Source organism: Pediculus humanus, genomic scaffold, assembly GCF_000006295.1.
Source record: "Pediculus humanus corporis 1103172108220 genomic scaffold, whole genome shotgun sequence".
Classification (NCBI taxonomy): Eukaryota; Metazoa; Arthropoda; class Insecta; order Psocodea; family Pediculidae; genus Pediculus; species Pediculus humanus.
The window spans coordinates 1,997-19,295 of record NW_002987790.1 but is presented as its reverse complement, the minus strand read 5'-3'; the positions used below and the strand labels follow the sequence as shown (position 1 = coordinate 19,295).

Genomic DNA, 17,299 nt, shown 5'->3' with positions numbered 1-17,299 from the left:
TACCCAAGAAATGATTGTTGATTTTTTTTCTTCGTTTATAGAATAAATTTTTGGCGAGTTTAAATCCATTTCTGACATTTTATTAATATTTATTGATATACGTAAAACCGCGACTGGTAAAACTAAAAAAACTACTTTGTTTTTTTTTTAAGCGCGATCTACAAATGGTTACCATGGCAACGATATTTTTCGTGGAAGGAGATAATCGATTTTTATTATTATTATTGCACGACACCTAACGGATTTTTTTTCTTTCTTTTTTTGTAGAATCAAAGTTTAAAATTATTTGTTTGTATTTCTTTTTAATAATAAGAGAAATAAGAAAAAAAAAAAAAAGAGAAAAAAAAAAGTTAAATTTCGTTAAAATCTCAAAAGTTTTGTATATGTAAATAACAATATCGCATTTATAAATAGGTATTTTAAGGATAATTAATTAACATTTTACACAGTATTAAAATATATATATATATATAAAAATGGGAGAAGATTCGTGTGTATTTGAAAAAAAATTAGATAAAGATTTTTTATATTATTTAAATTTTACTAAAGAATCATATGATAAAATGGGGGAAGGATCTGAAAAACAACTTTGTGGGGTATTTTTTTTCACAATTATTATAAGATATTTATTTATTTAATTAATTTAAAACACGTGATAACACATGATGGGAAAAAAAAAAAAAAAATATTTTTCCTTTTCAGGTATGGCTTACTTTCTTAGTGGGTAATAATTTTGATTCGGTTAAGAAAAAATGTGATAGAAATATATTTCTTTCGAGGTTATTAATTTACATGCAAAGTGGTAAGTTACAGGGAATTTTTCTTGAATCACCCCCGCCAGATACTTTACCATGTGCATTTACAGTTTTTGGTCTACCATTTGAAGTTGACGATTTAAAGGTACACAACAAACAAACATAATTTTCCTTTTCGTTTAAATAATTTTAAAAAATTTGAATATTTAATAAAATAGAAAGTTGAAGAAAAAGGTTTTCAAATCGATAAAACAATCGGAGGATCTGGTGATTTTTCCGAAAGTAGTAGAGACGGTCGTACATATTTAGCAACAAGAAAATTACCACAAGGTTTATTGGCTTACATGGCGGTTACAAACAATGATGGCGAAGAACTTTGGAAACCTCAACCGAGCTGGTTCTTATATATATATCATTCTTTAAAACTAATTTACGAATAATGCAATAAAAACATCATTATTATTATTTTATTTTCGATTTCAGTTCGAAAGCTCTTTCTACCTCAACCGTTAAGTACGAAATGGATAGTACACCGGGTAATGTCAGTCAATTCGTTAAAAAATTTTGTCAAATTTTAGAGGTAAGTTATATGAGAATATATTGATTGACCTTTGACATTTGATCAATAACTATAAATATATATATTTATTTTTTCAAGACTCCAATGACCTGTATGAGAAAATCTCCGGAGGAACGTGAAAAAGTTTTAGAATGGATGGATAAAATCATATCAGATTGTAACAAATGGATTCAGGGTAATGACTCCCAACCCCCTTCACCTCTTCCTCTCAACCCCCAATAATTGATAATATAAAAAATATTTACTTTTGAATGAATTAGGCGAAGATCCTCACAACATGGATTTGGAAGCATTGTTTGAAATGTTATATGAAGATTATAAAAACGATCCGGAAAAAGTGGAAGTTTTGAATCATCCTAAAAAATTAAGAACGATATTAATGAAAGATATAAGAGATTTAGTATCAGATAGAAGAAATGAGGTTATTATCCATTTTTTTTTCGATGCTAAAAATTTTCCTTTTTTGTTACATTTTCTTATTATTATTATTATTTATAATAGGTATTTCGTAGAAGTTTAGTTTTGGATCAATATGAAAATGATCAATATGTCGAAGAAAGAATACCTGGTCAAAAATTAGATGAAGTTTGGCTTGAATGTGCTAAAAAACCCATGAGTGCATCGACAAAAGCTGCTTTGGAAATGGTTTATCCACCTGAAGTTATTGACAGGTACATCAAATATTCCCACTTCAACGTAACCTAAAAAGAAAAAAATTAATAATAATTAATAAAAAAAAATTTTTTTTTTATTTATTAAAGATTTTTCGAATTATTATTCCACGAAAGAATTTACATAATTGAAAAAGGTGAAAAAGAAGCTGAGAAAAAAATTAACGAACTTAGAAGTGGAAGCGTCGACGATATAAAAAAAGAATTAATAACGTTAAAGGTAAAAAATTTTACAATTTTTATTATAATAATAATAATAAACTTAATAATAATAATACAAAAATTATAATAAAATTAGAAAGTTCAACAAGAATATAAAGATTATTATGCGGCATATAAAGAAGTAGAAGAAAGAGAACAAGAATTTGCTAAAGAATGGAAAGAAAAATGTTTAAAATCAGAAAAACTCGATTGTAAAGAAAAATCTGAAAAATCAGATAAATATAAAGAAGAAATGCAATGCGAAATTGAAACGGCTAAGAAAAATTTCGACGTAAGTTAAAGATAAATAATTTAATAATTAATAATTTATGTATGATTAATTTTTTTTTTTTTTATTTAATAATAATAACAGAAAGAAAGAAAATTGCAAAACGAATTGACTCAAAAATTAGAAGAAGCAAGAGAAGCCCTAATAAAAATCGAAGATAAAATTAAAAAGGATACGGAAAGAATGTTTTGCGAAAAAGAAGAAATAAATTTGAGAAAAGAAGAAATTAAAAAACAAATTTGTAGTTTAAAAAAAAAACAACACGATTTAAAATGCAAAATAATTATGCAACAACAAATGAAAGGCAAATAACAAACAAAAATTTCCTTTTTTTAACTCCACAAATTTTCAAATCCTTTTCAAAATTACCAATCAATCATATTTTTCCTTTTCTTATGTAAATCAAATCATTTTAAATTTATTAAAAATTATTATTATTATTATTATTATAAATAAATAAATTTCACACACTTTTTATTATTATTATTATTATTATTATTAAACATTAAATTTCAATTTTATTAAATAAATAAGTTGCTTAATATATATATATTTAACAATAACAAAACAAATCAATTATTAATTATTATTATTATTAACGTGATTCAGGCGTGCAAAAAAAAAACAATTATAATAATAATAATAATAATTTTATTTTTTTTTAAACATCGTTTTTCGAAAAATCAATATAAATAATAATAATAAATAAATAAAAAAATAATGTAAAAATTACACATGTACCAACGCTAATAAAAGAAAAAATCAATAAACGAAAAAAAAATCAATAAATCGATATGTTAATTAATAACATTTCCTTTTTCCACAAAATTATTATTATTATTATTATTTATTATAATTAACGAATGAACGAACGAACGAGCGAGCTCTATACGATAATCAAAATCGCTATCAAGCAAAAAAACAATTTTTAACAGTAAAAAAATCAAAAAAAAAAAAACGAAAAAGTTAATTAATAAAATTTATTTATTTATTTTTCTTATTCGTTTAATTATTTTTATTTATATATATATATATATATATATATATATATATATGTATATAAAAAAAAATTTATTTATTTATTTGTTTTCTTAAAAAGCATCATTTTTACTACTTATAATTAATTATTTAATTAATACATTTTATTCATTGAGATTACTTATTTTATTTTTTTTTTTTTGTAACATTAGGAACCGTATTTAATTTTTTTAAATATTAATTAACATTTTTTTCTATATTTATCATCATCATCATCATCATCATCATCATTATTATTATTATTATCATTTATTATTTTAATTTAAAAAAAAAAAAAAAAAAAAATTTCATTCGAATAAAAAAAAAAATACAAAAAAATATAAAAAAAAATATGTAACCGATCGATAATTAATTAAATAACAAAGAAAATGATGATAATGATAATAATAATAATAATAATAATAACAATAATAACAATAATAATGATAATAAACTACTGTTTTGACAATTTTCTATTTAAAAAAATCATAATAAAAATTTTTTTTTTTCTTAACTACATTTTTTTTTTATTACTAGTGAGACAAAAACTGTTCTTTTTTTTTTGTAAAAAAAAAAAAAAAAAATTTATAAAGATAGGGGAGGGGGAGTGGGTAGGGGTGGTGGTGGAAAACAATATTATTATTAAAGTCTTTTTTTTTTTTCTTCATTATTTGCTCTAAGAATGTGAAAATAAAAAAAAATATATATATATAAATATGGCAAGAGAAAAATAAAACGCAAAGAGAGAGAAACTGAGAGAATTAGAGAGAGAGAGAGAGAGAGAAAGTGAGAAAAAGGGAGAGAGAAAGAAAAAAAATATTATTATCATTATTATTTCCTCACTTAAACAATTAAGTTTTTTAATTAAACTACGATAAGGCAAATAGTAGTAGTAGTAGTAGTACCTTAAGAGACATAAAGTACTGAATTATTAAGTTTTTACACAAATATAAAATCCCTTCTCTTATTTTCTTTCTTTCTCTTTCTCTCTTTATCCTTTTCTAATACAAAATATAAATAAATAAATAATAAAAAGAAGAAAAAAAAAACGACAGCGACGGACTTTTAATAACGACGACAGCATTTTTTAAAACGATTTAAACGATCAGACAGGCAGACGGAAACACTATTTTTCGTAAAGAAAAAATAAAATAAAAAATAAAATTTAAATTTTTGTTTTAACCCACGTGCGCACGTGCATCCGCGTGTGTGTGTTTATATAAATATACGGGTGTATAAAAACAATTTAAGAAAATATTTTGACTAAACTTTGCCATCAAAAAAAAAAAAAAAAAGGAAAAAAGTGTAGCAAATGTGTGTAAAACGTCATCGCAAACACGATCCTAATAATTTTTACCAGGTGATAATAAATTAAAAAAGGTTTAAAAATAAAAAATTTTCTTTTTTCTTCTCCGTAGCTCCTCCTCCTCCTCGTTTACTCCTTTCCTTTTTCTTTTCCTTTTCCTCTTCTTCCTCCTCCTCCTCCTTCTTCTTCTTCTCCCTTTGTTCCATCATCGACGACAACAATTCAAAAAAGTACTTTTTCCTTTTTCCTTATTCATTCGTGTATTATTAATACTATTGTTTCATTATTATTATTATTACTAATTTTTTTTTTTTTTCTTAATAACAACACATCAATTTTTTTTTTTTCCCCTAATCGAGTTGAGACGTGGCACAACCTAAAAGACTAGAATAACCATTTAAGACGGAGTTGATAAGAACAGACGACGAGAAAAGAAAGAGATAGTGATCAACGCCTCTCATCATCATCATCATCATCATCATCATCGTTAGTTATCATCATTATTGATAGACAGGAGTAGACAGTAGACAGTAGACAGTGATAGATAGTATCTCGCAGTAGTACCAATAGTATTATTTTTTTTTCTTGTTTTTTCCACCAAAGAAGAAATAAAGTTGTTCAATCAATTCGAACTTTACTTCTCGTTTTTCTCGTATGTCATACGAAATCCAATTCGGATTTGTTCGAACGGTTTGCACGCCTTTCCAAAGTCCGTTCGATCAATTTTTTTATTTCCGATATAAAAAATACTGTCGATGTGAGACCGACAAGAAATCCCAGATCTGCGACATAAAATAATAAAAAATAAAAATAAAATACCCGGATGACGGGGGGGGGCACATGTCACGTGACGACGGGGAAAATAATTAATTAATTTTACCACTTGCGGTTAAAGCTTCCGTTTGAAAGACCATTTGTAACGGATGAAAATAAATAACGAGGAGTTGACCGAGTACGGAACCAGTCACGGCCATGAGAAACATTTTATTTGTAAACAATCCGATTGTGAATATTGATTTGGTTTGAGACCTGCAACTCAAAGCGTTGAACATGTCGAAAAAAACAAAACAGGTAAACGTCATCGTGGTATCTCTTTTCGTTATCACGTTATCACTCATCTGTAACACATTTTTTTTTTTTTTTTTAAAACAAACGTTCAATTCGACTTTCGACAAACTAAAAAAAAAAAAAAAAAAAAAAAAAAATTTCAAATCGGATTAGAACCTCTTACCTCTCTTTTGAATACCCACAACGTTCCTCCGATAATGATTAAGGCAGAAAGAAGAACGTTAAGAACAACGGAACGTGTAATCATGGGTTCTTTAACGTTTCTAGGTTTTTGTTTCACGACGTCCTTATCGACCGGTTCGACTCCCAAGCTGTAATTTTTTTTTTTTTTCTAGTTGAAAATTTTCTCATTTTCTTTAAAAGTAATACTTTAAAGAAAAAACTTAATCTCTCTACCTTTGAGCAGGAGGTCCGTCCATGATGATGTTAATCCAAAGGATTTGCATTGCGTTTAGTGGATTTGGAATGCCCATAAGTGTTGCCAAAGCTATTAAACTTAAAGCTGCTATGCTTGTGCTCAATTGAAATCTAACAAAATTACGAATGTTGTAAAAAATTCCCTTTCCTTCTTCTATTGCTGATCTGTAAATTTCCAATTTTCCAATTTTTAAACTCTTCTCATCGATGGAAAATTAATTTTTTTTTAAATTAATAAATAATAATTACATGATTATTTGAAAATCGTCTTCGACTAATATCATGTCGGCAGCTTCTTTACAAACGTCCGTTCCAGTTTTTCCCATCGCTATACCTATGTCGGCTTTTTTAAGAGCCACGCCATCGTTCACACCGTCTCCCGTCATTCCGACGATTATTCCGTTTCTTTGCAAAGACTACACAAAAAATAATTTCTTTAACATTTTTTTTATTCTTCTCCTCGTTTGTTAAAGGATTTTACAGAACTCACTTTGACAATTGAGAGTTTGTGCTTGGGAGTCACCCTGTAAAAAACGCTGACTTCGCTTATGATTTGATCCAATTGAGCTTCCGACATGGAATCGAGGTGATCCCCGGATAAAACCTGACTGTGCACTTCATCAATTCCGATCATTTGAGCTGAATGGAAAAATCAAAATATAAATAATTTTTTTTTTTTTTTTTTTTTTTTTTCGTCGAGACGTCTTTCTTTAACCCATAAAATTATATCGTCTGACGAACCTATAGCCGTGGCTGTCTCTTTAGCGTCACCGGTCACCAATTTAACTTTTACGCCAGCGCTTAATAAAGTTGTTATGGCTTCCCTGACTTTTGGCCGTGGCGGATCACAGATTCCGACAATGCCGAGAAAAATTAAATCTTGCATTGAATTCCCACGAGCGAGAGCAACCACTGAAATCCGTAAAATGAAAATGACACGAAATGAAAATGAATTTTTTTTTTTTTTTTTTTTTTTTATGTAAAAAGAAAAGGAAACTCTTACCCCTGAGGCCTTTTCGACCTATTTCGAAGGCTTCCGCCAAAAAATCTTGCTCCTTTTTAACGTTTAAAGGTACGACACCGTTACTCGTCCTGTATTTTTTACACTGTTGTAATATTTTTTCAAGAGCACCTTTTACAAAAAAAATTTCCTCTTTATTATCCGAGTACTTAGGCACAACTTTAACAGCCATCATTTTGTTCTCCGAATTAAATGGTTGTTCGTGCAATCTTAAATATTTTTCACCGACGCCATACATCCCGTGCTGAGATTTACAACAACAAAAAAATTAATAAAATCGAATTTTCGAACGTGTGAAAAAGAAAATCTTAGACTTACTTTCATAGCTGCCGCTAATAAAGCACCTTCTGTCGGTTGACCCAACAGCGTTTCGTTGTCAATGATTGCATTATTGCAAACAACTCCGACTTCTAATAATTCGTAAATGGCTCCTTTAGCATGTTCCAAACTATCACATTTGTGAATAAGTATTTCACCGTTATCATTATACCCCGCTCCCGAAACCTTAAAAAAAAAAAAAAAAAGGGAAAATTTTAATATTTCCATCGAGTTCGTCCATCATTTCTCAAAAAAAATTTTATTTATTTTTTTTTTTTGTTGTTGTCGTCACCTCTGCAAAATGTCCATCGGATGTTAAAATAACCGTTACGGTCATTTCGTTTTTCGTTATCGTCCCGGTTTTATCGGAGCAAATAACGTTGACGCATCCCAATGTTTCAACCGTGGGTAATTTTTTTATAATTGCATTTCTTTTTGCCATTCTCATGACTCCCAAAGCCAAAGTTACCGTCACGACTATCGGTAAACCTTCTGGAATAGCCGCAACAGCCAAACTATTGTTTTTTTTTTTTTTAAAAAAAAAAAAAAAAGGCAAACAAAACAAAACATTGTTTTTTATACTTATATAATAGAAATAATAATAATAATTATAGCACGAAGGTCGTTTAAATTGAATTGCATTTTATAATGCAAGGACGACATATTTGTTTTTGTTTAAATATGACTTCGTACTTAATTAATAACTAAATTTTTATTCTTGCGTTTTTTTTTTTTTTTTTTTAACGAACCAACCTTACGCTTATCGTGAACATGTCAAGCAAAGCTTTTCCCTGCAACCATCCCAACAACATTATTAAACCGATTATGCAAAATGAATAAAAGGAAAGTTGTTGACCCAACGTGTCCATTGATTTTTGCAAAGGAGTTTTCGGAGATTCTTCTGCTTGCATCATTTTAAATACGGAACCGAATTCGGAATTTTCTCCGATATTAACGACGATACCCTGTGAAATGCAAAAAAAAAAAAAAATTAGCAGGGTTTATTTTTATTTACGCATACCCATTGATTATTATTATTATTATTATTATCATTATTAATCATGGCGTTAATTAAAAATCAAAAGTTTTGAATTCTTATATATTCAAGTTTTAAAAAAAAATTTATAAATAACGAATGAGTATTATTAATCTTAAAATAGATTGTGATTGATTGTTTTTTTTTTTTTTTTATTGTGCCCTCGAGTATTTTTCAGTCGATTCGTTTATCGGTACCTCCTCTTTCTCCCCTTCCCCTTCCCTCCCCTCCTCATTTACCTTAAACTAATTGCACTCGGTAATAATAGTAATAGTTATAATAATAATAATAATAAGAAAGTAATTACAAGTCGAAAATTGTAAACAAACAAAATTTTATTTAATCAAGTTATTTTCCCCATTGGCGGGGGGCGGGGGCGGACGGAAAACGGGGAAAATTTTAGTTACCTTTCCGTTTCCGCATCTGACCAAAGTTCCCATGAAAGCAATGTTACGCTTCGACGTGTGATCGTTTGATTTAAGTACGGGTCCGACAATTTTGTTCGCAGGCTCTGTTTCACCGGTGAAACTACTCTCATCAATGGCAAGATCGACGCATTCGAAAAGTCTTATGTCGGCGGGTACTCTATCGCCGACGTTGAGATAAACAACATCTCCGGGTACTAAGTCTTTGGCGTAAAATGTTTTCAATTGACCATTTCTCAAACTGAAATTTCAAAAAATTATTATTATTATTATTTTTTTATTTTCATTTTCCAAGGGTGACTGACCGACCGATCGACCGATCGATAGGAAATCAACCGGTGATAGTAGGAAAAAAAAAAAAATAATAATAATAAAAAAACACGTTCGAATTCTTACCAATTACACGTGGGTGGGACTAATTTCGTTAGTGCTTGTAATGATTTTTCAGATCGATATTCCTGAACAAAAGCTACCGTGACCACTATAATTATGGCCTGAAATTATTAAAAGGTTCCATATCAGAAAAATCAGGAAAAAAAAACAAAAAAAAAAATTTTCTTTTTTGTTCACGTTCGTAAAACAAAAGAAATCATTATCAGCGAGCTTTTTTCTTTAAATTTTAATCTCTCTCTCTCTCTCTCTCTCTCTCTTTTACTCTCTTAAAAAGGAAAAACGTACCACTGTAATGCTCACGGCATCATCAAATTGTTTCATGCATATGCTCACAAATGCAGAGCCCAAAAGGAGCATTATCAATGGATTTTTAAATTGTTCTATGTATTTTTTCCATGTTGGCTCTTCTTCCAGTACCGTGAATTCATTGTGACCCGTTAATTTCCTTCTAAGGTCAGCTTCTTCCCAACTCAAACCCCTCCTAGAAAATAAAAAATAAATATAATTTTCTATCTCGCTCTCTCACTCTCTCTCTCTCCACCTCCTTCCCCTCCCCCGACTTATTCACGACTACACGACAGCAAATAAATCAAAAAAAAAAAAATAATTAAATACGTGAAAAAAAAGTTAAAAAACTTTACGAAATCCTTTCTTGAAGCAAAAATTGGTAAATGATATTCTTTTCTCTCTCTCTCTCTTTCTCTCCCTCCCCCTCCCCCTCTCTCTTTTTTAAATAATGAAAAGTTCAAAATATTTGAACTCGTGAAATTAAAAAACAAAAAAAAAAAAGTGAAATGTATCATCGCCATTGAAAAAAATTTTATCGAATACAATTATTATTATTATTATTATTATTATCATTATTATTATTATTATTTATATTATATTAATGTCATTTTTCCTTTTGGAAAACTTTGAGAAAACAAGTTTGCGACGATACGATTCGATACTTCTTCTTCTTTTTTTTTTTGTATAAATTTATTATTATTATTATTATTATTATTATTATTATTAATATTAATAATATTATTTCTTAATATTACGTTTTAAAGTTGTAATTCGTGAAACATAAAAAAAACAGAAATCAAAGATTAATTAATAAACCGGTTTTTTTTTTAAATTTTTAACCTTTTGAAAAGAGAGAGAGAGGGGGAGGGGAGGAAAATTTCCACGAAATGAATATATATGCCTATACGTATACATTATTCTTCTTTTTTTTTTTTGGGGGGGGGGGAGAGGAGGGAATTTAAAATCGAAATTAAAAGAAAAAAAAACCTTTTTAAATGAAAATCTATCTATCACTCTTTATAAAGAGTATAAAAATGTTATTAAGAAACAGAAGATACAAAAGGGAAAATGAAATTATTTATTGGTCATCCATAACAACAACAACAACAACAACAACCACAACCACGAGGTCATCAAACGTGAAAATGAAAATGATTTTTTTTCACACGCTCACGATTCGAAAAATTTTCGTTACGTCATGAATTTAAAAACAACACAACAACATCATCAATTTTGGGATTTCCCTTCATTTTGCGCAAAAAAGCAGAAGAAAATTCAATGCGATTATAACGAATGTGATACACACGCACACACACACACACATTTATATATTTTTTTTAAAATCGTGCTAATTAATTTAATTATTCGCACTCACCTAATGTCTACCTGTAATCTTCTGGCACATTCTTGTACATCTATCTGGCTGCATTCTCCAGAGTTCAACCACATATTTTCTTTTAACTGAAACAAAAACAACATGAAAAAAATTTTCTTTTGAAAAAAAAAAAAAAAAAAAAAAAAAAAACCGCGGTTCGTTACACGTAGACTCGCTGATTAATACGTCATGAAAAAAAGTAAAAAAAAAAAAAGTCGTTAAACAATAATAAAAAAAAAAAAAAAATGGAAAAATAAAGTAAACACGAGACGGGGGGGAAAAAAATATTTTTTTTATTTTTTTTTTCTAGAAAATATTATTTGATTATTTCTAGAAAAAGAGAGAAAGAAAGAAAGAGAGAAAGAGAGTGGGGGGGGGGAGGGAAAATTCACAAAACGACATTTGCGTTAAACGTTTGGTTTTTCCTTTATTTTCCTAAAGAGAATTTTCTCGAAAGTTTCATGACAGAAAAACAATAATAAAAAATTAATTAATTAATTAATTCAACCTTCGCACCGATCGATCAATCGATCTATCGAAAACCATCGTCCAAGAAAAAAAACAAAACAAAATAATAATAATAATAATTTTTTTTTTTTGAATTTTCCTTTCGATTTCATACCAATTTTCCCTCACCATTTTCTAAACGTTTCCGTTAATTAATTTTTTTTCCCCTTCCATTTTTTAAAAAAATTTTAAATACTTTGTACTTACAATAATAATAATAATAATAATAATAATAATAACAATAAAGTTAAAGGTAAAAAAAAAATTGAGAATAATTAATTGCGATTTACGTATTAACAAAATCAGGTGACACACACTATACAGAAACAAAAGAAAAGAAAAACCGTTAATTTTCATTAGGATTCCATTTATATTTAATTAATGTAAATATTATTTTTATAATTATCATCATCATCATCATGGAGAGTCGTTGTCGTCATTATCATCGTCATTATTGGTAAATAATACGTAAAAGAAACGATTCTTAACATTCGAAATAAATTTTTTTTAACAAATCGATAAGTTTTTGGTTTTTTTGCATTGAAATATATGGGTCGTCCTTCCTAACAACGACTCCTCATCATCATCAAACTTGGTCATTGTCAAAAACAAAATAAATCCATAATAATTAATTATTAATTATTGAAACGAAGGATAATTTTATCATGTCGTCAAATTGTAAATAAATAAATAAATAAATAAATAATAAAATTCAAAAAAATTTTCATTTCTTTTTCCCCTAGAGACCAGGTTTTTGTTTTTATCATTACTATCAGTATTATTATTATTGTTATTAAAAATGCAATGATTTTGTTTACTCTTAAGTAATGTTAAGAAAAAAACAAAAACACTTTTTCCGTTTTTATTTATTTATTAAACATTCTGTCATTTGTTACATAATATTTCCTCTGTAGAATTGTTTAAAAGAGAGGAAGAGAGAGAGAGAGAGGGGGGGGGGGAAAAAGAAGGAAAAAATTTAGTTTTTTTTTTATTTTGAATGATTATGATTGAATGTTATATATCACATCTGACTAGAAATTAATCAACTTTTGGTTATCTTATGCATCATCATCATCATCATCATCATCATCAACAAACTAATCATGGATTAAAGGAATAAACTCGAAAACAGGTTGTGATGTATAAAATGAAAAAAAAAAAAACCAATTAATCGATGAATCACAAAAATGATGTTAAACAGTAAATAATAATTTATTTATTTACAAGTCTCTAAAATGAAAAAATTTTTCCTTTTTTCAAAATTCAAACATTAAATAAATCTATTAAGGAGGAAAAATAATAATAATAATAATAAATTTCATAATTTTTATTTTTTATTTTTTTTTGGTCGTATTCCAGTTATTCGTTTTTCCAAAAAAAAAAAAATTGAAAGTTTAGCAAAGAAGGTACAAGGATTTATAAATAAAATTTTAACATTGAATACCTATACCTGACATGAAAATTAATTATAAATTATATAAAAATTCAAAAATTTATTTTTACAATTTATGAATTTATTCGAGAGAGAGAGAGAGAGAGAGAGAGAGAGAGAGAGAGAGAGTGAAAACCTTTCGAAATCCATTCATTCCATCATTATAAATAAAGTTTATTATTATTATTATTATTATTTAAAATAATAATAATTTATTTTTAAATTAATTTAATAATAATTAAGGTGCCTTTTCAAAAATTATTTGACAAATTTCCTCCCCACCCCTACCCCCTTCCACCCCACCAAAATCAATTAAATCAAATAATGTTAATAATAATGGAAAATTAAAATTTATTTATTTACTTTCTCATCTTTTTATTTTTTATCATTATTATTATTATTATTATTATAGTACTGCTTATATGTTGTAATTATAACCGGAAATAAATAAATAAATAAATAAAATAAAATAATAAATAAAAAATTTAATAAATTTTTTAAATTTCAATTCAACGTTTTTTAAATAAAATGAACGCAATATTAAGATTATTACCTGATTCTAAGAATTTTATTTCATTATTATTATTATTATTATTATATTTATCTATAACGTTTAATGGATTTAAATAAATAAATAAATAAATAAAGATAATTAAATTAGTTTTATAACGAATAATTGTAAGAAAAAATAAAATACAAAAATGATAATTTTAATTTAATGTGCGTTAAAAATTATAAAAGTTGTAGGATTTGATTTTTAATTAATAAATTTTAAATTAATTTTGAATAAAAAAAATAAAATTTTATAAAATAAAAGAAATTTTAACGACGTACGAGTTCTCGCAAACGTTTATTATTAATTTTTAATAATAAAAATCGATTTAATTCAAAGAAAGGTTTCGATTTAAAAAAAAAAAAACCGGCAATAAAAAAAATTTTCCTACTTATTCATATATATATATATATAAAATTTTGTCTACTTTTTACTCACCTCCTCGGTGGAATTAATTTTATTATTTCCATAATTTCCATTTGTTTCGTTTTTAATTAATTTTTCGTATTTTGCATCGTTATTAAAATATTTCATTTTTAAAAAAATGAAGCGCCTTTACCGAGGCTCCGAATGTCACGGTTTCGACTTTGAAAATGACAGTTTCATTTCACTACTAAATCAAGTTTGTATGCATATTGATTGATAGACAACAAGATGGCGGTCAAAACTCTGTTGGTACTACCTCCGAATTGCCAACAATGAATATTTAAAAACACTAATTTTTTATATGCGTATATATGACATTGAGAGAAAGACCGCAAAAATATTTTTAACCCGAATTTTTTTTTTTTCACTCTTTGAATTTCATTTAACGACTAACGATTATACGTTAAAAAAAAAAAAAAAAAAACTTTGTTACAGGGTATTGCTTCATGATGATGATGATGTCAAGACCGTCAGGAGACAAGTCATAAGAAACTACATTTTTTTTTTTTTTTTTTTTTAAAATATTAATGTAACTATATTTGAATCGTTTCACTTACGTTGTTTGAACAGTCAAATGACTTTCCCCCGTTGAATTAATCTTTATATTTATCACTGACATGTAATTTTTATGTTATTAATAAAAAAAAACAATATTCGGATCTTTTGTTTTTTATTATTTTTTTTTGATTTTTGTTTACATTCCATCATTTTAAAAATTTTCCGGCTATTGGGAAAATATCATTACGAATAACACTTAATCATATTTTTTTAAAAAAATAAATTTTTCTCTCTCTTTTTGTTTTCTCATTGACACTCAATAAAAAAAAAATTTAATACATCGGAGCAATAAAATAGATCTAAAGACGTGTTCAAGTGTCATCAATAACATTAAATGACTTATTTATTATCCGTTTATTAATGCCGGTGACATTCTTTTTATAAAATTAATTTCATCATTTTTTTTCTTAAAAGACGACTTATTCAATTTTTATTCGATGGAAAGATCAAACAAATAATAGGTTTTTTCTTTCATTAACCAAAAAAAAACCATAGACAATAATTAAAAATATTGCTAGTAAATTTATTTACGTTGAATGTTACGTTATGAAACGGCCATTTTTACGGTGCCAATGAGTTAAGGGTAACAAAAATAATTTGATTGTTTCTTTTTATGTAAATATTATTTTGCCCTTAAACAACATTTAATATGGGAGACGGAACTCAAACGCCTTGTAAAAATTTTCAACCGGTTTGTGTTATTTTTTCATGTTACAATTTGTGTAAATTGTTATTTAAATTCTCCATATTTACTTAATATTATCATGTGCCAAATTCATAACCTCATCAAATCAAACCTTTACAAAAAAAAAAAAAAAAATGTTTTAAAAATAATAATAATAATCTTTGAATTTTTTTACAAGTTTTACACGTACCAGATTCGATATTATTATAAACAAGTTGTTAAAATTTGTATATTATTACTTGTTAAAATAGGTTGTCATTTAAAGTAATGACTCATTTTTTTTTTTAAATTATAAATTTACTGTTTCATGTTTACAAAACACACCTAATTAAAAAAAAAATGTGCGTGAATGATAACGTTTTAAGTTTCTACTATTGGGTTTGAGATAATGACGCTGGGTTAAATATTATTATTATTGTTCAATTACCAATTCAATTTTTTTTTTTTTTTTTTTAGGATTACGATACCTTAATATCATATGATGATCAATTAAAAATTAATCATTTCGCATGGTGCAATGCTAGAAATGATGATGTAAAAGCTAACCTAACATCCAAACAGGTGACTATTCATAATAATAATAATAATAATAGAGATTATCAATAAGTTGCGATCATTTACACAAAAAACTATTACTTAATAATACAAAAGATTCTGTTCATTATGTATTCGAAATTCTTATGATTTATATATTTTTTTTACTTTTTATTAATATTATTATAAATAAATTGACTTGGGAAATGTTAAATCTACATTTCTCCCCCCTGATTTATTTCTTATTGTTTAATTTTCAATTAAATTTAAATAAAAATAATTATGATTGTTATTATTGTAGTTAAAAAAAAAAACTTACCATTTATTTCCGTTTGTTTGATTTTTAGAATGAATTGAAAAATCTCGAAGATGCCATGGAAGAATTAATTCTTTGCGATGAAAGCGATGGAAAATTATTATTATTAATGGGAGAAGTTTTCATGTGTTTGACTCTGAAAGATACAAAAGTTTGTTTAATTTTTTTTTTTTTTTTTTTTCAATATATGTATATTTAATGTTAAAATTTTTCACTTAATTAAAAATATTATATATATATTCATATTATTTTCAGAAAGCTTTAGAAAAAAATAAACAGAAAATAATGGCTGACATATTAGAATTGGAAGAATTATCAGAAGTATTAAAATTAAACATGTCAACATTAAAAACTGAATTATATGGAAAATTTGGTAATCACATCAATCTCGAAGAAGATGAATAATAATTCAACGTTCAAACATATGTTTTTTTAATTTTTTATTTCACTCTCCCCTCTCACCCCCCCCCCTTTGCCCCCCAAGAAGAAAAAAAATTTTAAAATAGTTCGTTGATAAATAATAATAATAATAATAATAATAATAATAATAATAATAATATTTTATTAAAATATTGGTTTAAATAATGAGTTAATAATAATAATAATAATAATAATAATAATAATTTTTCAAACAATTAATTTATATTATTTATTATAAGTTTTGTTTTTATTATTATTATTATTATTATTATTAAATTTCTTTTCTAAAGAAAATAATAAAGTAATAATTAATTAATTTATTGAATGTTTTTTTTTTTTTTAAAAAAAAATTCTTTATCGTTATTTATCACCGATAATCCCCCCCCCCTCCCCCATTGTACGTGATAATAAAATAAACGGTCACGTGATAAATAATAATAATAATAATAATTTGCAATAATATTTGCATTTGAAATAAATGTTTTTTTTTTTTTGCGAGTATGCAGAAAAGAAAGGTCATTAACCTTTTCAATTAACATTTCATTTGTTTATTTTTTGTATTTAGTGCAAGTTTTGCGATTGGCGATAATATTTACCGAAAAAAAAAAAAAAAAAAAAATGGCGAATCGAAAAATGGATGATAATATTTAATCGTTTTCAGAATAATTAATTAAAAAAAATTTTTTTTTTTAGTTGGATGGAATTTGA

The 17,299-nt window shown here is 26.2% G+C and overlaps 3 protein-coding genes across 3 annotated transcripts; 2 read left to right on the top strand and 1 right to left on the bottom strand.

The window, feature by feature from the left end:
* Nucleotides 1-792: 792 nt before the first annotated feature.
* Nucleotides 793-2,808, top strand: Phum_PHUM449040 (uncharacterized protein; the record flags this gene model as incomplete). Its single annotated transcript, XM_002429670.1, has 9 exons — nt 793-802; nt 978-1,152; nt 1,239-1,335; nt 1,414-1,510; nt 1,596-1,800; nt 1,848-2,006; nt 2,124-2,226; nt 2,305-2,503; nt 2,585-2,808. 9 exons carry the CDS (start codon nt 793-795, stop codon nt 2,806-2,808), a joined length of 1,269 nt encoding a protein of 422 aa, XP_002429715.1.
* Nucleotides 2,809-5,476: 2,668 nt separating this feature from the next.
* On the bottom strand, nt 5,477-11,234 carry Phum_PHUM449030 (calcium-transporting ATPase type 2C member, putative; the record flags this gene model as incomplete). The annotated part of the gene is made up of 15 exons (XM_002429669.1): nt 5,477-5,601; nt 5,700-5,937; nt 6,051-6,198; nt 6,284-6,469; nt 6,554-6,720; nt 6,795-6,943; nt 7,046-7,216; nt 7,308-7,569; nt 7,644-7,829; nt 7,936-8,158; nt 8,397-8,608; nt 9,087-9,345; nt 9,501-9,598; nt 9,783-9,978; nt 11,161-11,234. 15 exons carry the CDS (start codon nt 11,232-11,234, stop codon nt 5,477-5,479), a joined length of 2,694 nt encoding a protein of 897 aa, XP_002429714.1.
* A 4,051-nt stretch (nt 11,235-15,285) lies between these two features.
* Phum_PHUM449020 (uncharacterized protein) lies at nt 15,286-16,576 on the top strand (the record flags this gene model as incomplete). The annotated part of the gene is made up of 3 exons (XM_002429668.1): nt 15,286-15,327; nt 16,203-16,322; nt 16,427-16,576. The coding sequence occupies 3 exons, from the start codon at nt 15,286-15,288 to the stop codon at nt 16,574-16,576; spliced, it is 312 nt and encodes a 103-aa protein (XP_002429713.1).
* Nucleotides 16,577-17,299: the final 723 nt, after the last annotated feature.